General features: G+C 45.3%; 3 protein-coding genes across 3 annotated transcripts; 2 read left to right on the forward strand and 1 right to left on the reverse strand.

The window, feature by feature from the left end:
• Positions 1-7: 7 nt before the first annotated feature.
• On the reverse strand, positions 8-2,969 carry LOC120446108 (probable peroxisomal acyl-coenzyme A oxidase 1). The gene is made up of 7 exons (XM_039626902.2): positions 2,468-2,969; positions 2,221-2,383; positions 1,864-2,156; positions 1,392-1,797; positions 718-1,330; positions 489-644; positions 8-422 (listed from the first exon to the last, which is right to left on the reverse strand). The coding sequence occupies exons 1-7, from the start codon at positions 2,622-2,624 to the stop codon at positions 162-164; spliced, it is 2,049 nt and encodes a 682-aa protein (XP_039482836.1). The 5' UTR covers positions 2,625-2,969; the 3' UTR covers positions 8-161.
• Positions 2,970-3,112: 143 nt separating this feature from the next.
• On the forward strand, positions 3,113-4,890 carry LOC120446348 (selenocysteine-specific elongation factor). Its single transcript, XM_039627275.1, has 2 exons — positions 3,113-3,428; positions 3,486-4,890. The coding sequence occupies exons 1-2, from the start codon at positions 3,170-3,172 to the stop codon at positions 4,763-4,765; spliced, it is 1,539 nt and encodes a 512-aa protein (XP_039483209.1). The 5' UTR covers positions 3,113-3,169; the 3' UTR covers positions 4,766-4,890.
• Positions 4,891-4,930: 40 nt separating this feature from the next.
• On the forward strand, positions 4,931-6,030 carry LOC120446349 (TM2 domain-containing protein CG10795). The gene is made up of 2 exons (XM_039627276.2): positions 4,931-5,381; positions 5,435-6,030. The coding sequence occupies exons 1-2, from the start codon at positions 5,122-5,124 to the stop codon at positions 5,709-5,711; spliced, it is 537 nt and encodes a 178-aa protein (XP_039483210.1). The 5' UTR covers positions 4,931-5,121; the 3' UTR covers positions 5,712-6,030.
• The last annotated feature ends 2,836 nt before the right edge of the window (positions 6,031-8,866 follow it).

The following is an 8,866-nucleotide window of genomic DNA, read 5'->3' on the forward strand; positions in this document are numbered from 1 at the left end:
AGCGGTATATGTTGGGTATATATTATTTAAGAGTATTATTTACAAAGATAATAAAAAACAGGTTACGATCACTTAAAGCACCAATACATATGGGGTATTTACAATACATTAGATTGAGCTTGGCTCTAAATAGATAATTTAACAAAAAAGCTGTCCTGGCACTAGATGTTTGACTTCATGAAAGGCTTTAGGATCTCATGGAAGGATTTAGGCACTGCTTTTTGATTCATGGGATTCTTGAGGGCCGCATCAAAGATACGCTCGTAGGCATTGCCATCGTAAGAGCCCAGAGTGGAGTTCAGTTGGAGATCACTGAAGTCGAAGCCATCCACAATGGCCACAGCATCAGGTCGCAGCTTGGTGAGCACAGTTTCCAAACGATCCTGCAGCCGTGAGAGATCCGTATCGGTCAAGTTAATGAACTGTGAAATAAGCAAATATTATGTTAACATTTAACGCATAATCTAGGTAATATAACTGAAACCCACTCTCAACAGGTGACCCATTTGATTAAGTGTTTCCTTGACTAGGTATAGCTCCAACAGGTTCTCCAGGACTCGGTTCAAGTTAGCTGAGCGTGTCTTAGATTTAGGACCGGTCACCACTTCGGTAAATGCACTGAAAACAAAAGCACGACCGTGGAGCTAGGGACAAGAAAATATTAAGAGTTTTTTAGAAATCAGTAGTGCAAACTCCAAGTCATTTTAGTAAACCAACCTCTGCCGCCTGGGTGAACTCAATGCCCGTGTGATTAGCTGAGTTCGCTTCAGTTTCGCCCCTTGACAAGCGGTTGGAAAGGCTTTTGAATGCCAGCCGTGTTTTATTGGCAGCTGCATACTGCATGGCTTTAACCATGTTCTCCCAGCTACCTGACCAGGTGCCAAATTCCGGGTTCTTTTGTACCTCGGCCAAATAGCGAACGGTAGGCGGCAATGGAGCTCCAGTCAACGCAGCTCGCCAAGTCTTCATTAAAAAGCGACCGATCTGCAGAAGCAGTACGGTGTTCTCACCCTCGTAAGTGCAGGCCGCAGTGGCACTTACGTATATGTTGCTCATGTTGGATGAGGTGAGGTATCCGTGACCACCACAGGCCAGTCGCAATTTCTCTACACCACTAGTGGAATCCATGGAGCAGGTAACTTTCAAAGCGCAGGACAGCGAATGCAACTCTGGCAGACGCTCGTATTTTCCGTTTTCTATATCCTGAATGGTCACATCGTACAGATTCCACAAGTAATTACTGGCCTGCCGGTAAGCCACGCTAGTGGCTATCTCTGGGAAGAGTTTCATTTGCTGCGTAACATGATCTATGATCTGAGGCTCCCGTTCGCTGAAAGTAACCAAGGAACAATTGAAATGTCATAAATATATCTACGTTGCTTACAACTTACTTGGGATCAATGGGGCTCTGACGGCGCACAGCTGAGTATCTGGTTGCAATGGTTGAAGCCGCCGCCAACATTATGGCATTATTTTTTGCAATCAAACAACGCGTGCGCACCATGGCAAAGTAGGTGAGCACATTGGTAGGACTACTAACATAGGATCCATCAGCCTTGACCTGGGCATGTCGCATCAGCATTCTCGTGCGAGGAATTCGCACGTTCTTCAAGCCCAGGAAACCATTGTTCACTCCAATGAAGCCCATTTTCTTGCCAATGTCACCGATGTGGACGCCAGGCAATGGTTCATGGGTGTCCTCATCACGCACCTGAATGAAGAACATGTGCGGACCCTTGCACTTGTCGTCGATGTACAGTTGAGCCATAACCAGGCAGTGGTTGGAGCTGTGGCCCACTGAAAGATTTAAGTAAAGTTACAAAAACAACTATGAACCAGTCGGATCTTTATGGTAGAACTTACATCCACCGGGCCACCACTTGTAGGAGGAAATCTTGGGAGTGTTGAGTACGAATTCATCAGTCTTGCGATCGAAATCAGCCCGAGTTTCCAGACCACGCAGGTAGGTTCCATGACCCAGTTCGGTTTGGGCATACGTGCCGCAAATCTCGAAGCGTTCCAAGCGCTTGCCGAAATCTGCGTACTGCTCCGGAGTACACTGAGCCTGCAGAGCTTTCACCAGCATCACGTACATCACACCAAAAGGATTGCCACCAGGAACGAGACCCCACATAACTTGATTGTCATACAAGTTCCTGAAAGAGTAAGGTAATCAGCGATGATTCAAGTACTTGGCGTCATTAAGCAAGAAACACCTACGGCCAGTAGTCCTCGCCGCGAGGATTGCGCTCCTCCTGCAGACGTCGCAGCTTCTTGGCGCCTTCGATCGCCCCCCGCGTGGAGAACTCGATGATCTCTTCATGCGTTTTGTTTTGCAGCTGCAGCATCTCCAAAGTATCCACATCTTTTTCCAAATATTTACCTTGTCAAAGCGAAAAACATCCAAGTCAGCATGACCCTCAAAGTTTTCCGCTGATTATAGCGGAGATTAGTTTTGTGGACTTACGAACGCCGCGGTTGAACTTTAGAACCTCCTCGCCTCCCGCCCACCAAGCGGCAAATTCATCGCTTCTAACGGTGGCTCCATCGCGTTCCTTCTGCAGATCAGGATTAACGGTGGTGGGGATAACGGAATTGGGAATAACGAAAGTGGATGTGGCCATAATGACTAGATTAAGAAACCTCCGAACTGCGCGCTAAGAGCACCGATCGCTTACTGACTTCCAAACCGCCGTTAGCTCTCAATAAATAAAAGTGAAACAACCCGGTCAATAAACTTGTAGTCTTTGCTCTTTCGTTGAGAGTGCTTTTGGTTTGGGAACGCTTTGCTGTGGCGCAACCGTTATCTGGATAGTCGCTGGATCCTAGGTCAAAATTTAATCGAACGCATGCTCTACTTCACTGACTTAGTACGCTGACATTAAGGCGATGTATACAATTAAGATAAGCTTCAAGTACCAAAACAATTTTTGATTGTCCCCTACAGATGTTAGAACTCAAATTAGTAAACTGATAGCCAGTTTTAGATCACTTGTGATCGCACTTAACACAGCTATCGGTCAATAACAGCCTGTTACATATTTAAAGCTCTTGTCTGTTAATTAAAATCGCTGTTATCGGGTTTCAGAAAATCGAAAGACTACCATCTCAATTGGATTACTTCTCGTTTTTGGTTTAGTGCAGTTTATTTACTTTTTGGAGGTATACAATGCCAATCAACTTTAATATTGGCTTGCTGGGACATGTTGACAGCGGCAAGACCACCTTGGCCAAGGCCTTGAGTTCCATGTCCAGCACAGCCGCCTTCGACAAGAATCCGCAGTCAGTGGAGCGAGGAATAACTTTGGATTTGGGCTTTAGTGGACTTTTGGTGGAAGCTCCCCCGCACTTACCTGAAGGAGAACAACTCCAGTTTACCTTTGTCGATTGCCCAGGCCATGCAAGTCTTATACGCACTATTATAGGAGGTATTAATATCACTTGATTTCATTCTAAGAACTCCTATCTATACTAAACAATTGCAGGTGCCCAGATCATTGATCTTATGCTCCTAGTGGTGGACGCCCAAAAAGGCATTCAAACCCAAACAGCAGAGTGCCTGATTATCGGGGAGTTGCTGCAGAAAAAGCTGATTGTGGTGATTAACAAAATAGATGTCTATCCAGCGGATCAGAGGACGTCCAAGCTGGAAAAGCTACGCTTGCGCCTTGCAAAGACTTTGGAAGCCACCACATTCGGAAGTCAAGTGCCCATCTATGCTGTGTCTGCTTTGCAAGGAACACATATCTCGGAGTTGCAAGAAGCACTAAGAGAAGGCTACTTCCAGCCGCAAAGAAACCTAACCGACCCGCTGTTTATGTACGTTGATCACTGCTTCGGAATAAAAGGCCAAGGAACCGTCTGCACAGGCACTCTGCTCCAGGGAAAAGTCCAGGTAAATGATGTGATTGAACTGCCAGCTCTTGGGGAGCAAAGAAAAGTGAAATCCATGCAGATGTTCCGCAAAAACTTGACCAGCGCCTCCATGGGCGACCGAATTGGTCTCTGTGTAACACAATTAAATGCAAAGTTGTTGGAACGCGGAATCATTGCCCAACCGGGTTACCTGAAACCCATCTACGCCGTGTGCCTACAGTTGAAACCAATCCGTTATTACAAAGAAGTCATAAAATCAACGAGCAAACTGCACATCTCAGTAGGACACAATACAGTGATGGCCAATGTAACCTTGTTTCGGGATACGGAGAGCCCATCATCCGCGTTTCAACTGGAGAAAGAGTACGAGTATTTGGAGGACGTCCAGCCTGCGGAGGTTCAACAGTCTGACCTGATCTACGCTTTGTTGCAATTCGAAACCCCTGTCCTAGCTCCTCCACATTCAACGCTAATTGCTTCTAAACTGGACATGGATGTCCATAGTACCAGTTGCAGATTGGCATTTTGGGGAAGCATTTCCTGGCAGACGCAGAGCTCTAATTACATGCAGGAAGAACTGCCAAAACTGAGGATTTTCAAGCGGAAACAGAAAGTGGGAAGCATTCAGCGTGTGGTCAATGCCAACGAAGTCATAGTTCAGAACCTTTTCAAGAAGGAAGCCAAACGTGACTTGTACGTCGGCAAGGATGTGGAACTTTCCACGGGAGAGAAAGGTCGCATTGAACGTACCTTTGGACAGACTTCCAAAGTGGCCATTACTTTTCAGGATGCTCTGTCTCCTGAAACAATAAACAATCTGAAGAATGTAAAGGTTTTGCTTAACTGTAAGAAGTATGTGTTCAATAAACAGGCTGGCCTGTTTCAATGACGAATGACTGGTTTTTTCTTCTTGTTTAAATATTCCGCCAAATGGGTAAAGTTATCGAGCACGCTGTAAAAGAGGTGTTATATTCTAACAGTACATCATACTTTTAGAGCACGGTATTTTTTTAGAACTCTGCACAGTGGTATTTCCGACCGCTCTGAATGCGGGCACACTGCTCCAATCCCAAAATGCCAATGTTAAAAAACAACAAAAATTTTGGAGCCTGCCTTCGCGAACTGCAATAAACAAAACATCGAATTCGAAATCGAAAAATACAAGAGATAGTACCCGTCTCAAGGAGCCCCCGCCAACACAACACCACCACCTAGCCGAACGAAGAGGCCAAAAAAACACCACCCATGTTCCCAGTGCTGCTGCTGCTCCTCTTCTTCTTCGCCAAGGGAACCCACCAGATCAATGTGGACTGCAACGAGCTCCAGATGATGGGCCAGTTCATGTGCCCGGACCCGGCGAGGGGTCAAATCGATCCGAAGACACAGCAGCTGGCCGGATGCACCAAGGAAGGTCGCGCCCGCGTCTGGTGCATTGCCGCCAACGAGATCAACTGCACGGAGACGGGCAATGCCACTTTCACGCGGGAGGTGCCCTGCAAGTGGACGTGAGTGCAGCTAAACTATCTCATAAACATTATCTAAAGAATTGTATCTTTAGGAATGGCTATCACCTGGACACCACACTGCTGCTCTCCGTGTTTCTGGGAATGTTCGGCGTGGATAGGTTCTACTTGGGCTATCCGGGTATCGGACTCCTCAAGTTCTGCACCCTCGGCGGCATGTTCCTGGGACAGCTGATCGACATCGTGCTGATAGCCCTGCAGGTTGTGGGTCCGGCGGATGGCTCCGCCTATGTGATACCCTACTACGGAGCCGGAATCCACATCGTTCGCAGCGACAATACCACTTACCGGCTGCCCAGGGACGATTGGTGATGGTTAAGGCAAAACAGCGCCTGGTGTACAGTAGATCACTTTAAGTCCTTGTTATACCTTAAGTACGGCTTATGACACTAACGATAAGCAACGACTGCGGATCCGTTCCGACCCGGTTCGAATCGAGACTCTGATTAGTGCATTACGTACCCTAGTTGATAAGTGTATAGATTGTTGCCACCCCTCCTTTGCGTAGCCTAAGTTGCATTGTTTAGTCTTAGTTACCAATGTACATGGTTCCTCATACAACTCTACATCTGTGTAATTGTATAGGCCGCATAGACAAATTGTTTGCCAATATAACTAACGATTTTAATTAGTCTGTCGTGTATGCCGTGTATATCTTCCGTGGAATTCCCACTGTCAGCTGGCGAACGAACAATCGCACTTCTTGGCAATATAATTGGCCCACTTGTACTTTGAACTCGCGAACATTTTCGGCGTGACAGAGATTGGTCAACAAGAGAACAAAACTGAGAAACCACACTGCCGGCGACATCCCGCGTTGTTGACGCTGTTGACTCACCGGCGAAACGCCCAGACACCAGAGCAAATCGACGGATAACGAAAACGCGCAAACTGGGCTATCGCAGAGGCGACGGCGGCGGCTGAGGATCTTTTCTGTTCGGAAAACATTTGCTCTTCTGGCCCTTTCATCCGATTGGCATTTCCGAATTTATCAGCGGCAACGCATCAGCCGGCGAGTTGTTCGATTTTAATTGCATGGCCGGGGTCGCTTGTAATTCGATGCGTTTTAATTAGGCTCTCAATTAAGATCAAGTTGGGTTTTATCTTGAAATGAGTGAGTGTTGCGAATAGCATGCAAATGCGATGATTGGCCAGCAGTGCCTACAGATTTCTCTTTGTTTTACTTAATTTTCATTGGATATTGATATATTTATGATAAAATTTACTTCAGTCCTTTTAAATAGAAAATATATATTTATAAAAGACCTTACATCGCCTTAAAGGCATTTAAATTCACATTCTAAGCTCCTTTTCAGTTCTTCTCAAACTGAGTGCCAACAGTTTTAGAGCAACGCCCATCAAACTGTAGACATAGTGGGTATTGTTGCACGTTGTCCCAGGCAACGGTAAGTAATACTACGAAATGGCCACGCCCCTTTCGCATCGCTTTGAATTGGCAATGCACTGACCCCGGCCACGCCCACCGCCCACTTTATTGTTATATAGATAAATGGACATGTGCAAAAGAGCTTTTCAATTAGCCCGGCCAGAAGCCAGAAGTTGACAATGTGTTGTTGATACTCGTATGTCGCAGTGGGTCCACTGGATACACCTAATTACAGTGTTAATGTCGTGCCGCCTGTGTAAACACCAAGGGGGGAGGGGGGTCTGGAAGGGGATAAGGAGGGGCACACAGGAAAAAAATAAGTTCACTTTGAATGAATATTTTAAATCAATTCACATCTTACAATATAAAATCCCTCTTCCCTGACCAACGTGTTCTTAATAATTAATAAATATAATTTAAGAACTCAAAGCAATTCAAAAATCGACTTATTACTCACTTCGCTGTATATTACTTTTCTTCAATTTTTTTAAGTTATAATTTTCATTCGTCAATATATTTTTTAAGTGAAACACTTGATCTTTGTCTGCAGTCATCCCCTGCTGTTTGCTCCTTGAAGCCACTTTTCTAGTGCTGTGGATCCGATATAGGTATCGCTTTTCATGGGGCAAATGAACTCTGCGCCATTAGGGAAATTTGAGCAGCTTGTTTGTGAGCAGGCTGTTGGTTTTGGATATGCGCGTGATAACCTTATGGAAAATGCCCAGATCGACCAGATCCCCCATAGATTGTTGACTCTCTGACTGGGTGCAAACTATTTCACAACTCTACCCAAGATGTGGTTATTGGAATTGGGATTAGTCTCACCTGACGCTCATCCAGAAATAGCCAGCACAATAGCGACCGAGTCTTCTATTGACCAATTGCAAATATTTACCAGTATCAAAATAGCATCGATATATAGCATATAGGCTGTGTATAATCGCGCCAATTGGGGGGTGGTACTGGAGTGGGGACGCTCGAGGGGTTTCTTATTTGCTCAGGGCTTAGGAGCTCAACGCTTAATTACGCTCAAGTGGCGTGGAAAATTGTGGGGCGGGATTCTCAGATTTCCAAACACCGCCCACCGCTCACAGAGCATCGCCAATTCGACCCGATGACGTTTATGCCAAATTGCTTTGCACTTTGTTTGCGAGAGGGGAGAACCTATGCAAATAGCAAACGGCATTTAATGAAACGCAATTATTTAATTTTACAGACTGCGTCACGGTTCCCACCTGGCTGCATATTGCAGCGTTCGCCTCATAAATAATGACTGGGCAACCTCCTCCAGTGACAAAATCCATGGCCTGGGAAACTCCATCTTCAACTCTAACTCAAACTCTAACTCTAAATCCAAAGCCGAAACCAAAACCAAAGCTGAAACCGAAGCATAATCCAAACCGAGTTTCGTTCGTGATAACTGCAATTTTCCAGCCACAACTACAGATACAATGAGTGCATAAATCATCTCCAGCTCAGCTGCAACTCCGTGGCATTTTCCTAGCGTGCCGCGGCAGCTTTTCCAAAAAACCAAAAAAAAAAAATGAAGAAAAAGGCCATCGCATAAATGTCAAATGGCTGGCAGTTTGATTTGGCTGCGGGTTAAGTGTGAATTATCCCAGGGCCTCGAAAACTCGGCACCATTTGTATACCGGCTCATCTGCCAAATGCATTTAAGAGCTTTAAGTGCTATTATCGCATTCGAGACAAATACCATAAGACACAATTCGGATTGCGAATGTGGCTTGCAGTCACGGCAGCTTTGGGGATTATAATGAATGGATTCATTCATGGTGGGAAAGAAATTGCTTACCATGTGTAGTTAAACTAAGGAGAATACTTAGAGCTCCCAGATTAGATAACTAGAACCTAGCCATGACTTTGGTTAGTTAAGTTAGCTTAACAATTTATCACTTGCCATGATTCATTGCTATTGTTAAGGATTGTGAAATTCCTTGTCACTTACGAGTATTACACTGTTTACACTTTTGCATGTACTATATTGGTGTTAATTTCACCTGACTGCTAAGTGTTTCAGTACCACCTGACACCCACTGATCTAATCAACATTCTTTGCACA

This window comes from Drosophila santomea, chromosome 2R (assembly GCF_016746245.2).
Source record: "Drosophila santomea strain STO CAGO 1482 chromosome 2R, Prin_Dsan_1.1, whole genome shotgun sequence".
Classification (NCBI taxonomy): Eukaryota; Metazoa; Arthropoda; class Insecta; order Diptera; family Drosophilidae; genus Drosophila; species Drosophila santomea.

Bases quoted from the DNA above. Each gene is read 5' to 3' on its own strand.
- LOC120446108 (XM_039626902.2), bottom strand. From the start codon at position 2,624: ATGGCCACATCCACTTTCGTTATTCCCAATTCCGTTATCCCCACCACC. The intron at 1,331-1,391 runs GTAAGTTGTAAG...GGTTACTTTCAG, and splicing joins CAGAGCCCCATTGATCCCAA to CGAACGGGAGCCTCAGATCA. The intron at 645-717 runs GTTGGTTTACTA...TCTTGTCCCTAG, and splicing joins AGTTCACCCAGGCGGCAGAG to CTCCACGGTCGTGCTTTTGT.
- LOC120446348 (XM_039627275.1), top strand. From the start codon at position 3,170: ATGCCAATCAACTTTAATATTGGCTTGCTGGGACATGTTGACAGCGGC. The intron at 3,429-3,485 runs GTATTAATATCA...AAACAATTGCAG, and splicing joins TATACGCACTATTATAGGAG to GTGCCCAGATCATTGATCTT.
- LOC120446349 (XM_039627276.2), top strand. From the start codon at position 5,122: ATGTTCCCAGTGCTGCTGCTGCTCCTCTTCTTCTTCGCCAAGGGAACC. The intron at 5,382-5,434 runs GTGAGTGCAGCT...TTGTATCTTTAG, and splicing joins GAGGTGCCCTGCAAGTGGAC to GAATGGCTATCACCTGGACA.